This window comes from Ctenopharyngodon idella, chromosome 11 (assembly GCF_019924925.1).
Source record: "Ctenopharyngodon idella isolate HZGC_01 chromosome 11, HZGC01, whole genome shotgun sequence".
NCBI lineage: Eukaryota > Metazoa > Chordata > Actinopteri > Cypriniformes > Xenocyprididae > Ctenopharyngodon > Ctenopharyngodon idella.
The window spans coordinates 6,764,344-6,789,585 of record NC_067230.1 but is presented as its reverse complement, the minus strand read 5'-3'; the positions used below and the strand labels follow the sequence as shown (position 1 = coordinate 6,789,585).

General features: G+C 38.5%; 1 protein-coding gene across 1 annotated transcript in view; it reads right to left on the bottom strand.

Moving 5' to 3' along the window:
• ncoa3 (nuclear receptor coactivator 3) overlaps positions 1 to 25,242 on the bottom strand; it is a 45,818-nt gene that overhangs the window by 1,964 nt on the left and 18,612 nt on the right. The window contains 22 exon segments of the mRNA XM_051911808.1: positions 39 to 222; positions 1,251 to 1,431; positions 2,007 to 2,181; positions 2,367 to 2,432; positions 2,522 to 2,623; positions 4,239 to 4,604; positions 4,745 to 4,916; positions 6,121 to 6,235; positions 6,342 to 6,563; positions 6,664 to 6,822; positions 7,027 to 7,153; positions 7,314 to 8,306; positions 8,308 to 8,327; positions 10,157 to 10,671; positions 10,775 to 10,922; positions 11,239 to 11,382; positions 11,888 to 11,974; positions 12,085 to 12,270; positions 12,691 to 12,865; positions 13,096 to 13,196; positions 14,329 to 14,489; positions 14,587 to 14,691. Of these exon segments, the coding sequence (XP_051767768.1) occupies positions 39 to 222; positions 1,251 to 1,431; positions 2,007 to 2,181; positions 2,367 to 2,432; positions 2,522 to 2,623; positions 4,239 to 4,604; positions 4,745 to 4,916; positions 6,121 to 6,235; positions 6,342 to 6,563; positions 6,664 to 6,822; positions 7,027 to 7,153; positions 7,314 to 8,306; positions 8,308 to 8,327; positions 10,157 to 10,671; positions 10,775 to 10,922; positions 11,239 to 11,382; positions 11,888 to 11,974; positions 12,085 to 12,270; positions 12,691 to 12,865; positions 13,096 to 13,196; positions 14,329 to 14,489; positions 14,587 to 14,672 (4,485 nt within the window). The 5' untranslated portion in view covers positions 14,673 to 14,691.

Genomic DNA, 25,242 nt, shown 5'->3' with positions numbered 1-25,242 from the left:
CAGTTATACGAATGTAACTGAATCAACGCAGCCTGTACCTGATCGGGTCCCATTGGCATGCGTCCCATGCCCATGGCGTTCATGCCCATCTGGCCCTGCATTGGGGGCATCTGCCCTGTACCGTTGCCATTTACACCCCCCTGCATGGAACCGTTCATCATCATTCCCCCGTATTGTCCCGGCGCCCCCTGCTGGGGATATTGCTGCTGCTGAGAGTATGAACTAGGAAACAGATAAAACCAGTTTGACTGACAGGTTCAATTAATTCACAATTGTTCTTGTTGTTTGAAAAGTTCTCCATTTATTTAGCACAGTGTACCACATCAGTGTTATTTTAGTATTATTCATATAGTATTATAATATTTATTAATTTTAATTTTAGTTTAAGTTCTAGTCATTTTATGTGCTTTTGTCATTTTCATTACTTTTTGTTAAGTATCTCTATTTAGCTTTAATTTTTTTTTTTTTTTTCAGGTTAAGTTAACAACACTGCTTTTGACAAATACATTTCTAAATTTTACAAAAATAATTTTATAGCATTTCTAGCAGGATAAATATTTTAGAACTGAGCATAACTAGAAAAGCTTATTTATAGATAATAACAATAATATATAATAATAAATATTATATAAAACAGTAATATAATATCTAAAATAAAATATTAAATTACATATTTATATCTTTCTTTGTATTCTATATATATATATATATTTTTTTTATAACTATAGTAGTTTCCAGTATATAGTAATAAGTAACGTTATATAGTTATAAATATAGTAATAACATTTTCAAGACTTAAGGACCATTCACAACAAGAACAATAAATATAACGATAACTATATTAGCATTCACACCAGCAAATGATATCATTCTGATTATTCTAAGTTATTGCACGCTGCAATTATGCTCGAGCTCCTTAAAGCAGGACGGATTCTGATTGGCTGTCTGTTTTTATCGTTCATCAGCTAAAAAAAACAAAAAACAAAAACAAAACAAAAAAACAAACAAACAAAAAAAAAAACATTGTGAACGTGGTTACAATATATTTTTTTTTCTCTGTGCTGTTATCATTATAGTTGTGGTGTGGACACTGCTCTTCTTTTACAACTTTTAAAACTATATCTTTATTATTATAGTTAACAGGCCTTTAAGTGTCATTTTTATTTTTAAGTGTCATTTTTCAAGGACTGAAATCAAAAATTGTCTGACATTTCCACAGCTTTTATGCTGCATAAGGGTTTATAACTTACTTATTCATAGGCATGGGCCCCTGTCCCCAGCCTTTCATCTCTGCTGACTGGTACATGGGATTGCTCTGTGGGTGCTGCTGCATCATGGGATTCTGAGGGCCACCCATACGACCAGACATCATATTGTTAGGGGGGCTGCTGCCTGTTCCCACAAATGAAGGGTCCCCCTGCTGGCCCATACCTGCAATCACAACACAGAGATATTTACAAGAAAGCAAGAAGAAAGTGCATAATTTGCAATCGATATGCCTTAAATAATCAATATTCTATTCTAATGCCACCACTATGTAATTAGTGCATTTCAGGAGTGTTTCTATTATTTGGGCACATTAAAAAAAAAAAAGTGTCCCCTACTGACGGTCTTTTGTACTTTTGTGCTTTGCACCAAAAAAGCTTAATAAAAATATGTTTAAAAAAAAAAAAAAAAAAAAAAAAAAAAAGTATCCCCATATTTTGATACTTTTATAAATATATGTGCATAAATTGTCCTTCCCTGCAGTAGAGAGTGGTTCACAATCTGCACCTAATTTGCCCGCAAGGGCGGGACAACCTGTCACTCACATGAGATCGCAGCAATAGCAAACCACAACCATCTAATCAATTCCCAATGGACAAAATCAAGTCCCGTCCTACATTTTTTCTTGTTCAAGAAGCAGTTTCACTCGGATATATGTCACAAAAGGGAAAAAAGATTATCGCAACTTCTGTTTTGTGAAGACTTTAAACAATGAGATCCCAATATGATAACTAGCCTACCATAGTTGCCTCCATAGTTAAAGGCCTGCTGGCCGGGCTGGTTCATTGGCGGTCCTCCCATCGGATTGTCCATTCCTGTGGGAGCTGTGACATTTGGAGGGGGACTGAAGCCTCCGGCTGCAACCTGCTGCTGTTGCTGCTGCTGCATCATCATCATCATCCTTTGTCTTCTCATCTGCAGAAAAGAAGAAACCAATGGTAAAATCTGAAAAGGGTAACACTAGTTATGATTTCTCACATCAGTCTTACATAAAATCGTATACTTCAGTTACACTACATAAATTTTCATTGGGGGTTAAGTATGACATATGCAACTCCACACGATGAATGCAAACACATATGAATATGATCTGTTTATACCTCTGTTTGAAGATTCATCATTTCTCGGCTACGCTGGGCCATCATCTGAGCATTCAGAAAGCCAGGCTGAAAGATGGTTGATATAAGGGTGATATTAGAAAGAGAATATATATATATATATGGTTTCAGATTTCAGTAAAGGAGTAAGAAAGTACCTGTCCGCCCATGCCTGGCTGCATGCTAGGTCTCATGCCAGGGTTTCCGGCAGGGTTGTTATCTGGCCTCATCCCCATGCCCTGCCTGTTCTGGTTCAAAAACTGCAGCAAAGAAGCATTCAAAAGTTACAAGATGTGTGACAAATGTTACAAATATCAGAAGTTTACTGACAACAGCAACATTTAATCACTCTCTTGCTGTTTTGGATGTTCTATTCTGGAAGTATATTAATGTCAATTGCCCTTGATATACAAAAAGCACTGCTTTTGTGCAAGCACCCAGATGTGCTTGAAATTGTGGTCGAATTTGAACCACAGAAATTGCTAAATTTGTAAAGTGAAATATTACAGAACAAATATATTATGTAACATGTTAGTGTCTGTCTATCTGCAAATATTATTACTGAATGATTACTGAATTTTTAAAATGCGTCTAAAATGTGTTCAATTGAAATATTCACTGCTTAAATATACAAAAAATTTCAACTGCAGTCCTCAAAAATGCAAGCCCTGTTAATATGCTTATTCCAATAAATCGATTTAATTTTATAAAGATATTTTTGTCATTAATATTCTTCCATATGTGGTTAAGCTACATAAATTTCATTATGTTTTTAATGTAAATATGTAAATATACAAGCATTACAAGTAAATGTTTTATATAAAAAGGTGTCCCGCTGTTTATGTCATAGCAAAAAGTTCTGACTAATTGATAATGATTTTTCTGCCATTATTTATTATTAATTAGTAGTCACAGCCAGGGCTTGACATTAACTTTTTTGCTCACCAGCCACTGTGGCTAGTAGTTTTCCAAAGTTACTAGCCACTCAGCATTTTCACTGGCCACAATTTTGCTGTTGGGAAATTACATTTTATATGATTAAAGTTGACTTTGACATGATAAAATTACTTGATTTTGAGTCATTTTACTTGTTTAGCTAGATTTAAAACCCTCTGAAACTTTCAAATGCAGACTGACCACCCAAATCAAGACTAGGCCTACATGGTATATCAGCTGGTACGTACGGGTGGGCAAGGGAGTTTTTCAGATACAGTAGGTTTATTTAACATTTATTTAACATCTTCTGTTGTTTCATTATTAATGACAGACAGGTATTAAATTGGGCTGCTGAATGCATGGATGTAATATACTGACACATATCCAATTACCCACATGTTTACGTCCACTTAAGCCATAACTGATTGTATTCACGCGAGATAGTTCACACGATGGACATTTTAACATCTGCGTGTGCGTGTATTTGACTATTCAGGCACAAGGAGAGCTGATCGCGCGCCCGACAAATAGAGAGAGAGCGCACGTGAGAGAGCGCTTCTGTTGTGTGTCATTCAGCACGATTCCACCGATCCCGCCTTCACTAACTGCAAGATAACGAATTGTGATCGGATTGTAATTTTGTGCTACAACAAGCTTAGCTATCTTTCATTAGACTGTAGGCTGAAAATATATTCAACCCGCCAAAGTGGCTAGTGGGAATAGCCGTCTTACCCGCAGCTGCAGAAATCTACCCGCATTTGGCGGGTTGGCGGGTGTTAATGTCAAGCCCTGGTCACAGCCATACATTACACAATAATACAGCCAAATATATTCTGGGAAAGTGTAATTTCCAAAACGTGGATCAGCTGTAAAACCATGTTAATCGATTACACTTCCTCATATTTGTCAGTTGAGTGCCATTGGAGTGCAGCTGCTCACCTGCTGTCCCTGCAGTCTCTGCTGGAGCTGTAGTCTGAGCGGCTTGGCCGTATTCAGCCGAGCTCTCATCATGTTAGCACGAGGATGCATAGCGCCCATACCACCCATTCCGGGAAAACCACCCTGCTGGCTCATCTGACTCATCATGGGGTTAAACCCTGGTCCAGACTGCCCCTGCTGGGGACCAGGTCCAGGGCCAGGACCGGGATTGGGACCAGGGCCATATCCACCCTGCATCCCCATAGATGGGGGGCCCGGGTAGCCCTGCCCATACATGCCCTTGGGCTCCATACCCATAGAAGAGTCAGGCCCCGGACAAGGACCAGAGAAGGGGTCTGTCGGAGGGGGCTGGTCCGAACTATGTCCCTAAAGGGAGAAAAGCGCAAGATGTTGGTTTTCAAGGAATGTGACTAGACGGTTGCTCTAAAATCTCTGACGCCACAGCACTGATGATAGCGATTTATAAACTAAACACATCTGTTCTATGAAGAGGGCTGGCTGAGTACCTGATTGATGAGATCTGGTATGCCAAGGGCACGGTCGATCTCCTCCAGAGCAATGACGTCAGTGTTGTTGAGTAGAGAGTCCAGCTGGTCCAGTAGAGCTCGCTCATCACTCTGACCCTCAGTGGTGGATGGAGGGACCAGAAGATCATCCAGAGAGTTATTAAATGGCAGTCTGATATAGAAAAAGCAGAGAGCAAAGAGGACAATATTGACTTTTGGGTATAAAAACCATCATAACATCCTTAAAACAAACATTTACTTGAGAAGCAATAAGATGCAGATTTCAGAGAATATATCTTGAATTAAGTAATTTAGAATAAATCTAAGTAAATTTCGTGCTTAAAAAAAAAAATACACAAAATTATTTCTTAATCAACAAATATGATAAAAATACATAAATATTACATATCTTAATCAATTTTTGTTTAGATTATTATTACAATTAAAAATATATAAATATTTTTCTATTTTAATATGTAATTTATTCCTGTGATGCAAAGCTGAATTTTCATTATCATTACTCCAGTCTTCATTGTCACATGATCCTTCAGAAATGCTGATTTGCTGCTTAAAGAAATCTTTTGTAACATTATAAATGTCTTTACTGTCACTTTTGATCAATTTAATGCACCCTTGCTGAATAAAAGTATTAATTTCTTTCCCAAAAATGCTGTTTTTTTTGTTTTTAAATGTTCTATTCAAAGAATCCTGGAAATTTTTTTTTTTTTTTTTTTTACACAACTCTTTTCAACATTGATAATAATAATACATTTTTCTTGAGCAGCAAATCAGCATATTAGAATGATTTCTGAAGGATCATGTGACACTGAAGACTGGAGTAATTATGCTGAAAATTCAGCATTGCATCACAGCAATAAATTACATTTTATAATATCTTAAAATAGAAAAGTTATTTTAAATTGTAATAATATTTCACAATTCTTTTTTTCTTTTTTTTGTATTTTTAATAAAATAAATGTAACCTTGGTGAGCAGAAGAGACTTTAAAAACAACAACAACAACAACAACAACAACAAAATCTTACCGACCACAAACTTTTGAACAGCAATGTATATATAAAATTACATGAATACATTAAAATGTTATATTTTTATTATAAATTTATATTATTTTATGGACTGAAAACAAAATTTTTTTTTTTTTAATTCAGTGCTGCCTTCTTATTTGGAATGTTATTGTTTGCTAACATGAAACAATCAATTTGGAAGGGCTTTGGGGAGAAGAAATGTGATTGGATGTGAGGATGTGGTCCATTTTAGTGAATAAGTCTAACTAGTTTTAAGCATTTGGCATAATTGAAAGCAGCATGCAAATGATCTTAAACTGTAACTCTAGTGTAGCATCATTAAATTTACCTGTTTGCATTCTGTGGTCCCTCCATTCCCATCCCACTGTCTGGCCATGAAGGGGACTGTGGCGGAGGTGCCTGCCCTCTGAACGAATTCATACCCATTCCTACATCATAAGGCCCTGCAAAAACAACATCATGCAGTTTGAAAGATTTAAATTTATATATTACCTGTTTTAATAGGCCCACACTGCTGGTTTTTAGTTATTCTGAATTAACAGAACTTACCCATATCCATCAGCTGCTGCTGCAACATGGATCTGGTTGCAGGAACGCTGTTAGATCGGTTAACCATGGGTCCTCCCATCATGCTCTTAGGATTGTGGTCCATGCCTGCACGACCCATGCCAGGGTGTCCGACGGGGCTGCCGGCGGAACCAGACATTCCCCAATCTCCCGCACCTGCCATAGGGGGCCGATTGGGCATTCCCATTGGCCTGTTTGGACCTCCTGGGAACAACATGTGGAAATGTTAAAATCCAGCAATAAAATGAATTTATGCACGGTTTTAGCTATATTTATATAAGTAAAGTTTAAAAATGAGACTTACCCATGCCCATCTGGTTGTCAGTGTGCTCCTGTTTGACAAGAGAGGAAGGGGCGCTCCTCCTACCCGTCATGCCCGGTCCACTCAAGGGTTTACCATCGACAGACACTGCCCTCTGGAAGGGCACACGCTGACCAGAGCCCATACCAACAACTTCCCGGTCTGTAACACACAATAATGTATACAATTTGCATTATGAATAAACACAATGGGCAGCACTTTTGGTAATCTACATGGTCATCTGCAGTTACCTTTAAAATATTTGTCCAGTTCATTTTCTGTTGAAGTTTACATGTTGTCATCTAGTCAGATTAAATTTTCAACATCCCCTCCTGGCTTTGAGGCCCTCGAGGTGTTGTGACTCACCATGTGCGGTGCTGTTAGGTCCATTGCCTTGCTTATTGCCCCCTTCCATCCCTCCAGTTCCAGAATCAGCAAACATTCCAGAACCAGAATTCCTCAGCCCTCCAAGAATACTCTCCAAGTTATCCAGCTGGAAAAACAAAACAAAAGGATTGATTATAGAATAATAAACAAATAAATCTGAATTGGATCCGAGTTTCATTATTAATTCCAAAATATAAGACTGATGTGATCTTGAGAAGTATAACTCCCCCCCCCCCAAAAAAAAAAAAAAAATCAACCATGAATACCTCATCGGGTGGTTCGATCTTGACTTTGCCCTCCTGGTTGTTAGAATTGGAGGTTGTGACCCCTGACCCCTGCCCTCCATTGGCCCCTCTCCCTTCCAGCTCCTCCAGCTTTGGCTTGACCTCTGTGGCGTTGGGCTCTTTGGAGTCATCCTTATTGAGGAGGTAGTGAAGAAGGGCTTGGGGCTTTTTTCCTTCTTTCGGACTGTGCTGCTCCTGTTTGAGATCCAGATTCCTCCCTTCAGCGCCTGGGTGCTCCGAACCAAGAGAGGCCTTTCCAGTGGCCTCAGCTGTGATGCGAGCCACTTCATCTGGCGTGTTTCCATTTTGAAGAAGCTTATGGAGTATCTTGTGCTTTTCCTGTAAGGTGTGAGAACCATGATGTCCACTGGGACAAGCTGTAGACGACACTCCTCCCGAGCCTTGCTGATTTAGGTTATTCCCCGATGATGAACCGGATGAGGAGGACACCCCCGTCGAAGAAGGACTCATCATGCCACTTCCTGCCTCCTTTGAGTCGGAACCCATTGGAGTGGAGGCACGACCTGGGACGGGTCCACCAGTCGCAGTCCCAATCCCAATCTCTTCAGTTGGGGATGTGAGCAACTGAAGTAACTTCTTGTGGCCCTTTCCGTCAGGGACTCTCCGGTTGACTTCCGCCCCAGTGGAACCGTCCTTGTTGGACTGACTGTCTGGCTTATCCGTGGTTTCCGATGAAGAGGCCTGTTGTTGATCCAACCCTGTGCTGTGAGCACTTGACGGGCTCTTGGAGTCACCAGCGCTGGGTTTGTTGTTGCCGGCCTGGCCTTGCTGACTGGATTGGGTCGAGTTGATGCTGGGAGAGCTGTCGGATTTGTGGGCAGGTGAGTTGAGAGCTGAAGGTAGAGAAGAGCCAACACCTTCACTAATGGCCTGGAGGGCATTCAGTGAGCTGCTAGAGAAGGTGTTCCCAACTGATGGACCAGAAGATCCACCACTGCCGCCCATACCCACAGGGACCCATGGGAGAGTGCATGCCTGTGACATCAAAAATGTAAAGAAATTATGGCTAAATCTTGAGGTTGTTTTTAAATGCAGCACTGAAGTATACTTAAAGTTTTTACATGTGTGCATGATACAATTTTCATCATCTACATAGTATGCATGTACTTTATGAAGCAGTCCGATTTTTCTAACAGCAAGTATAATGTACGACTCAGCTCGCACATACACATTGAAGTTTTACTGCACTAATTAGTTTGTCCACAAGATGTCAACACTGCCAAGGCTGGTTTTTACATAGTCGAAAAAGAAACCAATGAAACAACAAACTACTAGAGACGCAACAACAATAGATGGCCATGTTGAAGAGCGCTCATGTGAAGGAATAGATACACACAACTGTAGTTTAAACGAGTACAAAGACATTTTTATCGGTAATAACTTCTGGAGAGAAATAGCGCAGATACATTGAACAAGACAAAACTTCCTAGTGTGCATGTATTGAGTGCCTGTGTTCACGCACACTATCAAATGGAGTATACTTTGAAACGCTGTGCATTTGGCTTACACATACGATAAGCATTCGCATTAAAACTGAAATATATTTTGAGCTTAATAGACAAAACATTACTAGAATATTTTATTAGGCCAATGAAATCTGGAATATTTTCAAATATTTTCTGTGATGGTTGAAAGTGAAGATCTGCAAAATTGATTTAAATACAATGAAATTTGTTAAGATACCAATTTAAAAAATAAATAAATAAATAGAAAACCATGCCTATTTATTGGCAGGTGAGGGCGTTATCAAATTAGCTAAAATATGTTACCGCCAATAGCCTTGCCAACATATAGCGTCATTGCGCTTCAGGTGACCCCAGCTCGCAGACCTTTCCCGATCCCGTCCCCCTCTCTCTCCCACTTCACTTCACTTCCTGTCCATTCTATACTATCCTAACATAATAAAAAGGCAAAAATCTGCAAAAATCAATCTTAAAAAAAAAAAAAAAAAAAAAAAAAAAAGCTAAAATATTTAATAAACGAATACACAAGGTGCGTAGGGATGTGTAGAACTTTTGGAATGACGTGTTTGAATGCTGTGGAACTGAGCAGAGCTTTCAATGGAATTCTGTTAGGGTGTACTCACACTAGGCACGGTTGCCTTGAACCAAGCCCGAGCGCGAACGTCCCCCCTCCCCACTCCCCCGCTGGCCTGCACTCACACTGCAACTAACGTTCCGGGCCGGAGCACGCTTACATCATATACGATGCAACTTTTTGAATGGAAGAAAACAGGAAGAAATGCACTTCCGCTAAGATACTGCTTAATATATATTATCATTCATGCCACGCATCGAGTTTCACTTGCACGTATCAGAGGATTACAAAGGCAGCTGATGTTAATGGAGGAATTTGCAGCTTTACTCGCAAACTACAATTCCTGTTCATCAAAGGTGAGAAGCAGGCCCGTTATAAACCCAAATACACTCGAATTACTTACATGAATTGACAAGTGTACTATCAGAGTAGTAATAAAGATGTTTGCCATCGTAATAATGACAGTAGCACACACAAAAGTAGCAGCTGTTCCGTGCTCAGGCACGGTTAGCGCTCACACTGCATACGACCCGCGCTCGAGCCCAACTGAACCGCGCTCTGGCCCACCTCTTCCAAGCGGGCCAGGGCCGGCTAAACGAACCGCGCCCGGGCACGGTTTGGAGCGATCACACTAGTCAAACGAACCAAGCTTTGGGGGTCAAACGTGCTCGGACACAGTTCAGAGCGCCTAGTGTGAGTACACCCTTAGATTCCGTATGCCTAATATTCCATTCATTTAAACTAAACTGCAAAAACAAGACACATACCTCCAGGTGAGAAAGGACTTGCACCCATTTTAGGACTCCCTCGTATCCGTGGTGACCCCATGAGGTTCTGTTGAGCAGGATTCATACCGGGGCTTCCTTGTGAGGGACTTGTCATGCCCATTCCATAGCCACCACCATGAAACTGACCCTGTTGGTGCTGATTCATGCCAGGATGGCCCATCTGATTCATAGAGTTCATCTGATTCATTGAGTTCATCTGATTCATTTGATTCATCTGATTCATAGAGCTCATTTGATTCATGCAATTCATCTGATTCATATTCATTTGATTCATTGAATTCATCTGGTTCATTTGATTCATCTGATGTATCGGGTTCATTTGATTCATCCTGTTGGCTGGGCCGTACATAGGTCCTCCTCTGGGTCCCATGTGACCTTGCTCGTTCATTCCGTAGCCCCTGGTATTGCCCATGCCCATCTGGGCATTCGGATTTGCATTGCCCATAACTGATCGCATTACACCACCCTGGTTGGGTCTGTATCCATTTTGCTCCCTGTGTGAAAGAGATTGAGATGAGGGCGAGGACAGCACAGAGGTATTTTCATGTAAAATCAGAGTTGTGTGTAACTGCTGGCTTTGAGCAGAGGTGTGCAAACCTCTGCAGAAGATGGGTAGAGAGGAATGTGACCGGGTCATTGGTGACAGGGTTTCGGCATAGCTCGCTACGCGTTTGTGCCGTTACTGGAGTGCCATCTGACAAAGAGAACCGATAGGGTGGAGTCTCTGCTCTGCCATGAACATATGCTGAAAAGAAGAAGAAGAAAAAAATCATTAATAGAACAAAAATACTCAATCTTGCCATTTCACACCTCATGCAAAAGCAGCATGTTAGCAGCATGTTTTCAACAAGTTACAGAATTCACACTTCCATTTTGTCTTTCAACATTTTTTCCTCAAACTACATGGAATCATTTACTTAATTTACACACCAAACTGAGCTTCCATTCACCACTATAGAAATTTACCCAGCTATGATGTTTCTGAGAATCCCAGAAATGTAAAAAGGGTTCATAGCTCATACCGGAAATGAAAAGATTCATACAGGTGTACTACCACATACCTTCATGATAGTGTCTCTTGTAGGACCAGGGCTGACCCTCACTGCGATGCAGGAACATCTGCATACACCTGCGCACTAAATCCTCCCAGCCAGGACGCATAGTGGTGTGCAACAGGCTCTGCTGCTCGATCTCGATCAGTTTACCTGTGGTCAAACACACACACTCAGATTTGGTACCAGATTTGTCTCAAATGTACGTTTATGTGATTTGTTTTGTCCATTTCACTGTCCACCAGTCCAATATCATCTGATATTAATAGCACACTTCCTTCCCCTTTTATTGTAGTCATTTTCATTGTTCTGTTGAAAGTGACCTTTATACTTATCAATATTGATATATATTGTAAATATTTGTCATTATGTGTGTGTTTTTAAGAGCTAATTAACATGCTGCTTCAGTTTAATGCTATTCTATTTCAGCTCATAATTGCAATATTCACATGAATTCTTTGTGCATTCACTTTGTAAACACTGTTATGGTCTTTTTAATATCCTGCATGTTTTCATTAACAGTATTTAAGGAATTTAAGTAATTTCAATTAATGTCATTATATTATTGTCATAACTTTGACTTGTCTATGTACTGTAGACGAAATCAAAGAAAAAATTCACAAATAATTGAGTTGAATGGCACCGTAATCAATTTTACCTGATAGTTCGTGTCTAGTGCTGAATCGTTCTGTCCTCTCCACTGCCGTCACTCTTCGTGCTACACAAATCATACACGACTGCAGGTCTGAAAGACAGAAAGATGAACACTATTTATACTTAAACTGCACTGCAAAAAAAAAGTTTATAGACCCAAACCTGTTTAAAAGTATTGAAATGTATAAATTTACAACTGACCTTCCCCTTCCTCCATCATTGCTTTAGGCTGCGTGAGAGCAAAACATTGCATGGTCTCATAGCGTGGTCCACCGGCCCCTTCTTCACCTCCAGGACCGCCATGGCCGAACTTCACCAGCATGCGGCAGTTAAACGTGTGACTCTTCTGACGGGAAGCATCGCCACCCCATGACACACTGTTGGGACCTTAAAATACATACAGAAATGTTTTGCTTTAATCAAGTGCATCATGAACTTATGTATGTATGCTTATGTTTTTTTGAACAGTCAAAGAGCAACATTCACTTAAAATGCTGTTTTAGATATAGGGCTGTCAAAAGTACCGACTTCGGTACCAAGTCGTTGTGTTCACACACTCAACAGATATGTCTGTGATTGGCTACAATGCTTCAAAAACATTCTGTAAACAGATATATTTGAAGCGTTGAGCATTGTGGTCAATCACGGACATATCTTTTGAGCGCGTGAACACAATGGCCAATCAGAGGTGTTTAAGAATCTGTGCAAAAGCACTCAAAATGCTAGGGGGAAATTAGCCACATTTTTAAAATTTAAATTTTAAAACTTTTGACAACCCCATTTAGATATATAGAGTAGCATTTGTACCATTGCTTTTGGGCAAGTTTTTATGCAATTCTTCTCGGTCTTCCTCGTGGAGTATGTTGTAGATGCTGGTGTTGATCAGCTCCTCCTGTTTATACTGCAGGTACTGAGTCACATTATCTGACACAAACACAATGCTGCCTTCACGACTCACCACAAACAAAAACCCATCCAGAGCCTGATTGAGAGAAACAGATGCAGAATTAATATTATTAATTCATTATGAATAAATAAGGGTTACACATATATTAAAAAATAAACCTTAATACTTTTAACTTGTTTTAATAATTTCCCAATCCTTTGGATACTTCATAAAATACACTAAATCATAATTAGTAAGGATGCTAGAATGAGAAATGAGCAAATGTTCTTCAAGATGACCGTTGACCTTTAGGTCTGTAATCTAACCTGTAGCAACAGAGGGCCCAGATGGTCCTTGTCGATGACTCCTGGACCAGTAGAGGAGACATCCGCCTTCTGGACATCATCATCGCCACATGAGCTTTTACCTGTGTGACGTGTGATTATAAACCACATATTAGAAATATTTTAGAAAAATACAAAGTTTTAAAGATGTAGTTTACTGTTCAAAGGTCTGTTTTTGAATGGCAGTGTATATCAGTGTACATTTTTGAAAGATATTAATACATTTATCCAGCAAAGATGCATTAAATTGATCAAAAGTGACAGTAATGACATTTATAATGTTAAAAAATATTTCTATTTCAAATAAATGCTGTTGACATTCTATTCAAAGAAACCTGAAAAAAATGTTTAAACAAAAATATTAATCAGCACTGTTTTCAACTTTAAAAGTCAGCATGTTTCTGAAAGATCATGCGACAATGAAGACTGGAGTAATGATGCTGAAAATTCAGCTTTACCGTCATTCAGGAATAAATGACACTCTGTGTCACCATGCAAAAGAACATATAGAAAATTACAGCAAGAGAAAAGCTTAAAAAAAAAGGACATTTGATCTGTTCATTCTAATATGTAGATTGGTAGGTTTCATTCCTGTAAGAAACGATTAACCAACAGAATGTCAAATAAGGAAGAATGAACACCAACGCCTATTCATTGTTTTGCAGTGTGAACACCGGGTTATATAGCCTAAATAAAAAAATAAAAAAAAGGCATGTATAGGCCTGTCTCATGCAACAGACTTGTGGAGAATACTGTTTTGAATGCAATATATAATTATGAGAGGAATGAAAACAGGGCAGTCAATATAGCCCAAATCTTACAAATATAGTAATTAAGTTAATTATTTTACACTTATGTTTTTCTTTATATAAAATGATTTATTGATTTAAGTCAAATTTGATTTGCTAAGTTTTGCTGCTAGATAATCCAGTCTCATTCACATTTATTTACATCCACAGGTAAATTCATGATTGCACAGTATTGAACAGAAACATTTTTGGTTCAAAAAACTAATTTTACATCAGCTAAAATTTAGCAAATGCATTAAAGATGCACTCAATGTTGAGGTCAGACTGCAGTAATGCAACATTCCACTTGCCACCAGGTGGCAGCATTTTATAAAACCAAGCAAATTCATCTGTTTCCACACACTGTGGGTTTAGTAAATATTTTTACAGTCTGATATGTAAAAGAGCAGTTCGAGCAGATGTGTACCTTGCTCTTTAATCTGTCGTATCTGGCGCACTGTCTCTTTAAGGATGGCACATTTATCGGGTTTGACATTGAAGCTGTCGATGTCACTAAGATTGGCGGAAATCAGTTCGGCCAGCTCCTCTATATACTTGCTCTCTTGTTCCCTCCTGCGCTTATCACATCTGTAATAAAAAACACACATATGCAATTTTAGTGAGGAAAAAACATTTAATACTTTTCTTGATTTGTGTTTCCGTTCACCCTAAAAAAAAGTCTCACCCTTGTCCTGGTGTGTCACACGTGGAGAGTTTGCGCTTCCGGTCCGAGCACAGCGGCTCAAGTGAGTTCTCACCCACTCCACTCATGTTTAAAACATATCAGCACCTATGAAACACACACAAAGTTTAGATTTGGGGCAGAAAACACACATCCAAAGGCATATTATGAACTCAAAATGATACCAAACAATCACTTCTATTTCACCACAAGTGCACTACAAACAAATAATGAGCTGACTTTGGCACTTCTACACAATGCACTTGAAGGCTTCATTTCTTTTCAAATGGTTTAGTAAAAAACTGCATGTGTGTGTATGGCTTATTTTTAAGTGTTCCCACATAGAGCTGAATGCGCGGAATGTTCCAGGCCTCAGCAGCGGTGCTACGTGTGTGTGTGTGTGTGTGTGTGTGTGTGTGTGTGTGTGTGTGTGTGTGTGTGTGTTTGTGTGACAGTGTGTCTGAGAAGAGACACTGATTATGATGGAGTGAAACAGGGCCCCAGGGGAAATGGATCAACCCTCAGTGTGTTTGTGTGTGTGTTTCTGTAGCAGCGACTGGGTCAATTATCTCAATCCGTGAAGCCGTACGCTGCACAACATATAAATGAAATGTATAAATGATCTAATTAAAAAGCAGACTAATGAATGCGAATCACTAATACAGTATTAAAGACAATGTGGTCTCAAAACACTCTCCAGCCCCCCTCCCAAAGTGCATTCAGAAACACTGTGATATAATGTCCTTCCTCTACACGTCTCATTATGACACACAATCGCACCACTTCTTCCTACTTTTACCGTCATTGCTCCACCCACTTCACCAACGACAACACTTCCTCCTCTTTAGTGACACTTTTTTTTCTTTTTGTTGTTGTTACTGGCACTGCCCTTTCTCATATGTCTGTCTTCCTTTCAAGTTATGTATGCAAAAACATACTGGCCTCAAAATATCAATCACACTTAATCGAGTTAATGAATGAATGTGAACAAAATATCAAATCAAGCAGCATTTATTTAAAGTAAGTGTGTGACTTCTGTGCAAAACTAGTGATTTTAAAATTGCTATTTTCTTTTAAACAGTACTGATATTGATTCCAAGATCACACAGGCCGATTCCCAAAACGAATGGCTCTTATGAGCCGGTTCTTTTTAATGAATCCCAAAAAAAGCCTGACCAGTGTAGTCTAATTCCCAAATAGAATGACTCTCATGAGCCAGTTCTTATTAGTGAATCAAAAAAACAAAAAGGCTGGCCAGTATAATCTGATTCCCGAAATGATTGACTCTTATGAATCGGTTCTTGTTAGTGAATCAAAAAACACCCAACTGCCCAACCAGCGTAGTCCAATTCCCAAATTGAAATGAGCTTATGAAGCTTGTGGATCGCCACTAGTGTCACCAGCTTCAAAAACGAGGACCGTTTTCCTGAATATTCTGCCATTGGTCGCCCAAACAATTAGTCCCGCCCCAAACCCACAGCACTAATGGAGCCAAAGTTGTTGTGTCAGGTATTTTGTATTGTATTTTTATTTCTGATGTATTATTAAAGCCATAGAGTGACATATGCTGTTAATATTTATTGCAGTGTTTGAAGACATTTTGCATGCTCAAAAGCCTACAATGACAATTTGCATACTCAAAGCCTATGATGACCACACCTTTATGTGGAACATATCCATAGTTAATATGATGAACTACATCTGTGGTTACTCTGCTAGGACATCCGTGTGAACTTGAAGCTGAAATTACTTCATACATTCACTAAAAATCAACTTAAGGCCAGCTGGTTAAAAGTACAAGTAATCACACATGGCTGTCTTTCCATCTCCGTTCTTTTCATTCTTTCTGGCTTCTTCTGCTGTTATCAGTCTCTGTCACACTGGTCATAGACCCTCTGCTGTATGCGTGCATGTGTGTGAGTGTGTTTGTTTAGAGCCCTGACCTTGCCCCGCGCCTGACCCCTCCCAGAGTTCAGCGGAAATCTCAGAGCACAGACCATCGGCTTGCAGTCTTTTCCCCTTCCCTCGCTGAACACACACATGCAAACAGCCTTTTCCCCCTCACTTAAAGGGATAGTTCACCCAAAAATGAAAATTCTGTCATCATGTTGTTCCAAACCCATAACACTTTTCTTCATCTTCAGAACACAAATGTTTCAATTTAAACTTAAGTTGGGATAATCTTTTCTGCTGTATTATTTAAGAAGCTATATTATTTATATACGTCACAAGAAAAAATGTAGAGTGGGACATTACTTTGTCAATTTTGCAGGAATTGATTTGATTTTTTTATATTCCATAAAAAAAAAAAAAAAACTAAAAAAAAAACTCTTTTCCATTTTAGATTTTAATAGCGACTTTAAAGTCAACATTTTCACGTCTCAAAAAGTTCATAAAGACAACATAAAAGTAATCCATATGAATCAACCTGAAGGCTAAGCCTTCAAAATAGACAATTGCTTTATATGATTTAATTTAGGCTTTTATTCACATATAAACATTGATCAATGGACATTAAACATGATCATCAAATATGGTAAACAGAAGGACAAACAAGCTGCTTCTGTTTACCATAACCAAGTCTTCTGCATTACTTTTACGATGTCTTTATGCACTTTTTGAAGCATTAAAATGTTGATTTCTTAGCCTTTCAATGGATGAACAAAAGTTGATGAGAGAATATTAAAAATATAATTTTTTGTTTCGTAGGTACAGTAAGTAACAGGATTGGAACGGCACGAGGGTGATTAAATGATTCCTGGGTGAACTAGCCCTTTAAGAAAACACACACAGTTTGCCCTCTGCCACCCCAAAACTCTCAGAATGAGCTCATCATTCCTGACTCTGACTGTGAGACATTACACAACTGTACCCATACTGCACTGCCTGTGCTGACACGTATAGCTGTCCATCACAAACCTAAAACTCACCGAAAAAACTGCTGCAGAAGTGTTTGCATCTTCCAAATTCTTTCTTACTTTCTCTGTCTCTACTTTTAGATATCTTTTACCCTTTATATCTCCTTGAACTCTGCAGTGGAGTGAAATAAATGATAGACCGATAACCGGTTCGGGCTGCTCCTCACATCAAACTATCATAGGACTTCAGAAGATTTGAATATAATGAAAGAGTCACAAGGACTATTTATATGATGCTTTTATGGTGTTTTTATTTAATTTTGGAGCTTAACAACCCCAGTCCCCATTTGTTTCTATTATAGAATACAGAGGTCATTTACAGGTCATACAGATTTGGAATGACATACTTACTAGAGGTGTGACGAGATCTTGTGCCACGAGATCTCACGTGATTAAAATGTGACGAGGTTTCTTGTTGAGGCAAAAAATCATCATCTCATCTCATCATCTCATGATATTGCCATGATGGAAGCTTGAAGGTAAAATTAATATAGAATATGCCACCCCTACGTTTACATTACACCTCCACTGTCGTTTTGTTTTTTTATAGAAAAAAAAAAAAAACCATTTCATTCAGTTGGATAATGGTCGCTTCAATTCCATCCACTTCATCCAACACAAGCTGCAGAGTTGTATGTAGTGCAGCAGAAATCAGAGTTCACTGATCACGTGATGAGAATAAGTGACGAGATGACTGACAAGACCATGGCGGAGGATTTGTTGCACAACAGAGTCTAAAGCCCAAAGTATAGTTCACTTTTTATGTGTACATGAGGGTCAGCGTACAGTACATGTGACGCGAATTTCGTAATCAGAAGAGCATGTGCGTACTGTACGCGCACCGCCGTATTTTTGTAACCGCGCGTACTTGTACGTGTAGGTCACATGCGCATTTATTTTTTTTCTGCAGTAATTGGTTTATCCGCAAGGTGGCAACCGTGCCCTGGGGGCGTCGATTCACAAGGTAGTGGAAGAAAAATTGCATAAGCAGAACAGACCACATGCAAGCTACTGCGACAATAGAGGCATTGAATCAATCTAGCATGAAAGAATACAAAGATATTTACATGGGTTGTAACTCGTGGCAAGAGCTTGCTCAAAACTGCGCATGCGTCGAATGCCTGTATACACATACAAGTCAAACTTTGCAAGGCTGTGCATAAGACTCTACGCATACACTTGCGTATGTGTAAAAAAAAAAAAAAAAAAAAAAAAGTACACTTTGGGCCTAAGTGTGTGACAAATGTCTTATCTTGAAGAATGTGCGCTCAGTACCGCCGCTCCCTATTCACAGAGTCTGCGCGATCGCAAAACCGAAAGTGAGAGTAAAACGCGAGAGTGCATTCAAGCGCGATTTCAATACCCCGAATTTTGAAACCAGCTCCCTGATGCATGCAAATATCTCCTAATAAAAAAAATAAAAAAATCTACCTTAGGCTGGGCTGTGTAGTTGTAACCATCTCTTAGCTCTGTATCATTTGCACTTTGGTCTCTGTTTGCATATTGAGAGAGTACTTTTTATTGATTACTACTGATTAGGGTTGTACTTATTGTTTGCATTTAATAAAACTAAGAAAAAACTGTTATTCATTTTTACTGTTTTTATTTCTGTGATCAATTTGTGTAAAGGAGTTCAGTTAGGAGGTTAAAAGTTTTAGAAGCTCATAAATCATGTACAGTTCTAAGGTCTGAAGAGACTCATATGAAATCATACAGGAGAGAAGCCAGTCAGTTGAGTTTGTGGCAAAACCTTTTACAGTGCTTGAGTATTGTTCTTTTACTGCATTTGATAATTCATAATCAGAAAGTCATGAGTATTTTGTCATTGAGGATTTCTTAATACTGTGTAAAAATCTCATCTCATCTCGTTCCTGTGAACTCAATCTCGTGTCTCATCTCATGAGCTAACTGTCTCATCACACCCCTAATACCTACTGGAAAAAAACAATATAAAGCTAGTTTTCTGGTCCAAATTGATATGTTCGCTGGTTTCAAGATGGTTTTAGGCACCTTTCAGCTGGTCTAAACCAGTTAGATGCCAATTGCGACCAATAAACCAGCTTAGAAGGATTTGTTCAGCAGGAACGAGAAAGTAAATGACAGAATTTTTTTATTTCAACTGTTCTTTCACTACCCCATTCATGTACAAATCCATCCTCATCGATACTCTAAGTGCACCTGCAACAAAACCAGACACCACATCAACATTCTGCTCAAGAGAGCATGAGAGCGAGGGTGAGAGTGAATGCGAATGTGAGGAACGGGTGAAAGCAAAATACTGAGAAAGAAAAAGAGCAAGAGTGAGACAACTTCAGTTCAGTCCAAGGATGAGCACTTCACATACGCTTTTAATTAAGCAGGAGATGTGGAATGTAGAAGCTCATGGCAGAATCAAGAATACAAGAAAGAGTAACTTCTGTCTGAATGTCGCTCTTATGTTTCCGATCTAACAGTCGAGATGGCAAATTGGTTTTAAGGACATTATGGCTCCATCATACAGTGATGCAGTTCCACATCTTTCAGAAGTTCAAAAGGTAATCTGAGTATCTGATAAAAACATACAAGAGCACCGCTCATTATAGCTGAGCTCTTGAAACGACCTCTTCCAGAAAGCAGAAGATGAGCATCTCTAAGCAAAGAGCCATTATTCTCAGAAAGACTGGACGTGGATATTTTAATGGGAAAGTTATCGAGAATATCCGAATCAGGAAGCAGCAAAAACAGGCATCCTGTTTGCGCCTTCCCACACACACCGAGTTCTGCGTCACCACTTCCTCTTCCTGGAAAAAGCCTGCTGGCTCTTTGCAATCATATTTACATATTCAACCTCATGGGCTAAACTGGTTCTTCTGTTCTGTCTCTTCTAAGCTAATCTGTCTGTCTTTCCGTGGGTACTTTATCTTTCACCACCACCCATCATCCGTATCACTCTCTTAATAAAAACTTAATTTCGTAAAATTATGTTAAAGGAGCCATATTCTAAAACTCTCCATATTCTAAAAGTTTTTTTTATTTTTTTTTATATACCATTAATAAGCCCATAAAATCAAAATTTATTTGATCAGTCAGAGTTGATTCAGCATATTTATGCTATCACCAGCTGCTTAGAACTACTTAAATATATAAGTATATAAAATATATACTTTGACAACGTTCGATCTCAATATTTATGCAAAAAAACAACAAAATAGCTAAAGCCTGCACTGCCTATACAATGTAAACAATGTAGGAGACTGACAGGGAAGAGAAGAAATTTTTAAATAAAGTCATTATTTTTGTTTTGTTTTTGCACACAAAAAGTAATCTCATCGCTTCATAACATTAAGGTTGAACCACTGTAGTCATGTTGACTATTTTAACGATGTCTCTACTACTTATCTGGACCTTGAATGTGGTAATTACGTTGCTTTCTCTTGGAGATCAGAAACCTCTCAGATTTCATCAAAAATATCTTAATTTATGTTCTGAAGATGAACGAAGGTCTTACGGTTGTGGAACGACAAGAGGATGACAAAAATGTCATTATTGGGTAAACTAACCCTTTAAAATGACTTAAATTGCATATATAATAACAATGAGGCAATAATAATTGGTTCAAATAAAGTATCAAAAGCAAGTAATCATATGGTTCTATTGAACAACACTGTTAAATTACATAATGTAATATAATATAAACAAACAACTTATGTAAAATACGTATTATAATATGCCTGCAGAGGGCGCCAACGGCCTGGTGATTGTTGTTATTACACTTTACACAACACCATGACCAAACCCTTGTCTAACAGCGGCCAAACAACATTTAAATCAAGTGTACACTTCTTTACTATAGAAACAACAACGTGGGCATGAATTTTTTTTTTGAAATCGCGATGAACAACATGTATTCGTTCCCAAATGCACGTTATTGGAAACGCGTATAATTATTTAATAGAATCACAGACTTTGTGATTTCACAATAGCACTATGCTACAGTATATTATGATTTTTAAATGGTTTAAACATATCGTGCAGCCTTATAAAATGGTCTAATAATGCGGTTCATGGATTCTTGTCCTTGGAATGTGCCATTTCAATTGATAATGGTACTTTTTTTTTTCTTTTTTCTTTTTTTTTTTTTTTTATATAAATCGAGCACTCGAATTTAATCAAGGATTTATGACAGCCCTAGACACATTATTAACCATCGTCACTAGACAGGGAGCACTTAAACACTGCAATATTCAAAATGTCGTTTTATAATATAGGTCTAACTGACAACCAAAAACATCACGCATTTATTGTGTGACATTCAATACATCGCCCATCCATAAATAATAATACCTTAATCTTTGTTAGTGATTTTGTTGTAAAATTTAAATGCAGAAGCAGTGAACAAATTGGTTATTTGTAAATACAAATGCATCTGTCATGTTTTATGGATATTAATACACTGGCTGGAGGGGAAAGAATAATTTATTAATGAAAATTAAGATATGAAAAACTAGAGATTTAGCTACTGACTACAAATTTGACAGATATAGGCTACAAAACCACAACCACCCTACCCAATTGCTGCTGTCTCCTCTGCCTGTTTCCCTGACGACCAGTAGGGTAACGTCTTAATATCCCATCATGCCTTGACCCCATACAGAGAGAACCTGCATTATTGATGGGGCTGCCTCCTGTCGCCACATACACACAACACACAACCCACCTCAGCACCTCAGAGCCCCTTCTCCATACATATCAACAGTGAAATTCAATGGACCGTTCAAAACTCTCACACTGAGTTAAAGGGAGAAATATATTATTGAAAAGAAATTATGTCAGCTGCACCTGCGACTGTCTGACCTTCATGAGCAATAAAAGGTCTATCAAGCAATTGATAAATCACGCAAACAAATCATGCTTCAATCATGCATTAAGATTAAAGATGTCATTAGCTTATTTTCAATACCCCATAAAAACTCCATTTGGCATTTTCTATAAAACAGATGTTTTGAACCAAACTGCCACTTACAGAGAAGGGAATGCTAGACATACGCCACGCACTGACTGTCAGAGGACAGCAAATTGCACATTACACAGTTTTTCCCTCACTGTATACCCAGTTACACTGGGAAATGTGACATTTAGGAAGCCAAATAGGTTTGTTAATGCTATTTCATGTTCATTCACTTTTCACACACTGTTCAAACCCAAACGTGAATGTAGGGGGAAAAAAGTATTCAGTTCACTTTGTATTTGCAATATAACATTCCAGTAGAACCCCACGATTCTGAATATATTGAGAATCATGATTTTGTTGTTCATGATTCTCCCACGGTTATGAACAGATGACTAAACAAAATAACATGAAATTAACTAGAGGTTCTGACAAAATGTTAAAGGCTCAATATGTAAGATTCGCAGCGAGAGGTCACTTATTCAAAACTATAATAAAGCCGTAGCTTGATGAGCATGGAATTATGGGAGTTGTCTTCACCTCCACAACCGATGGAAAGCAATCCGACGGGACTCACGCAGAAATTGTGTTCATGGGTGAGCTAATGTAATAAAGTTTTATTAATGTTACTGTGGTATGAAGCAGAGCGGGGCCGAGACCCTTGTACATTTTACGTTGCTGTTTTTATTATGCTTATATTCCGCAGTCGGCCGCTGCTGCTCCTTTCATTTTGTTGTTTATGTTTATTTTACTATTAAAATTACATTTAACATCCGATATTTTACTTAATTCTAATGAAATAGCCACAAGTGCTAAACTACTACTCTAAGTTTCCTACTATACAGGTCACTTTATTTGACAAATTAAAATTGTGGGGTAATGCAGAGCTGTTTTATTTGGTAATGCTGTATTACTATTACTACAAATAAAGCTGTTTCTGATTTTGCTATGTTAGCCACTTGACAAAATAGCGTTTAATCTGAGGCATTTGTACAAACGTGGTATTCGCGGTAAATCAAGAAAACAAAAGATTCAAACAATAAGACTGACCGTGTTGAGCTATAACAATGATTAGTTTTCTGTCGATTAAAGTATCCAAACAGTTGCCCACCTGTCTAATAAAACATTATATATTAAAAGTGTCTATGGTGTTTCTATGGTTTCTACGAAAGTAAAAAGGGAAATTTAAACATTGTTGGAAACATTTGGGATAATGTAAGTACTAGTACTATGCCATCGTCCATCATTGATGCTGACAGACATCACAACGTTGAGCCGGCATTTTAGTTTTAGCTCTTCTAGCTCCATGCGCGTTCTCCCTTTTTCTTCAGACGCGTGCCACGTTAATGATGTGTGTCCACTGGCACGGAGCAGAGTGACCGTTTTTAAAGGGACAGTGCACCCAAAACTCAAAATTATCCCATGATTTACTCACCCTCAAGCCCTCAATGCTAGGTGTATATGACTATCTTCTTTCAGATGAACACAATCGGAGTTATATTTAAAAATATCCTTAGTCCTCCAAGGTTTATAATGGTTGTAAATGGGGGGCCGCATTTTGAAGCCAAAAATAATGCATCCATCCATTAAAAAAAAAAAAACATATGACTCCAGGGGTTAAGGTCTTCTGAAGTGAAGCGACGCATTTTTGTATGAAAAATATCCATATTTAAAACTTTATAAATTCAAAGCTTCCGGTGGATGACCGTACACAGAATGCGCAAGTCGATTTGTGGTGGAAGAGTATCCTTTGACCTGACGCACAATGTAAAGACAAATGCGGAGGTGCAGAGGATAGAGCACAACAAATCAACGATCACGGAAAGTCTAAAACGATAATTTTAAAGAGAAATGTCAGGCTTTTGATATAAGAGAAGAGGAGCTTGAGTTTGTTGCACAGCCCAATTTGTTTGAACCACGAGAGGCGTCTAAGCTTACAATACTCAAACATCCTGCGTCATACATCGCGTCAGAGGATTACTCATTTGGCGCAAGTCGACTTGCACATTCTGCGTACGGCCATCTGCCGGAAGCTAGTTATTTGAATTTATAAAGTTGCAAATATGGATATTTTTCTTACAAAAATGCATTGCTTCGCTTCAGAAGGCCTTTATTAACCTCCTGGAGTCATATGGATTACTTTTTTTATGGATGGATACATTATTTATATTACAGTATGTATACTAACGCCGTGTCCTAACCAGACGCGACGCGACACCGCGACAAACGATAAAAGATATCTTTTCCATGTTAATCTGAGTTTTTGTCCTAACCAGCTGCGACAGCGACACGCGAATATTCTATTTTAGAAACGGTTTCTATTTCTCCACGACATCGCGGCTGGAACAGCAACACAAAGTATGGCAATAATGGCATAATATCAGGAACTGTTTATGTGCTTTATTTAATGTTAAAAGCGTCTAATGTGAGTTTGAATATCATTCTGTGTTCCCAGCTTTTTAGCTGTAATGAAAACAACACTGGCTAATTCACGTCAGATCTTGAAAATAAATAAATGGGCACAAGAACGTTCAAACTGTCAACTCAATGCAAACAAACAAGTGTATTCTATGGCAAAGATTGGTTCAGTCACTCCGTATGTACTTTAAATAATGTTTAAATTGTGTAATATTTATGAATTTTACTAAGTACTTGCTCATTTCATTGTGTCCGCTGTGCTCTTGCCAAGAGAGCCCGCCCACACTCTCTTCTGATTGGCTGTGGTTTTTGATTGATTTTATCGCTTCTCATTTTCGTGTCACATCTAGTGTGGACAGTCAAATTGCTCGTCGTTGGAATCTTATCGCATCGCGT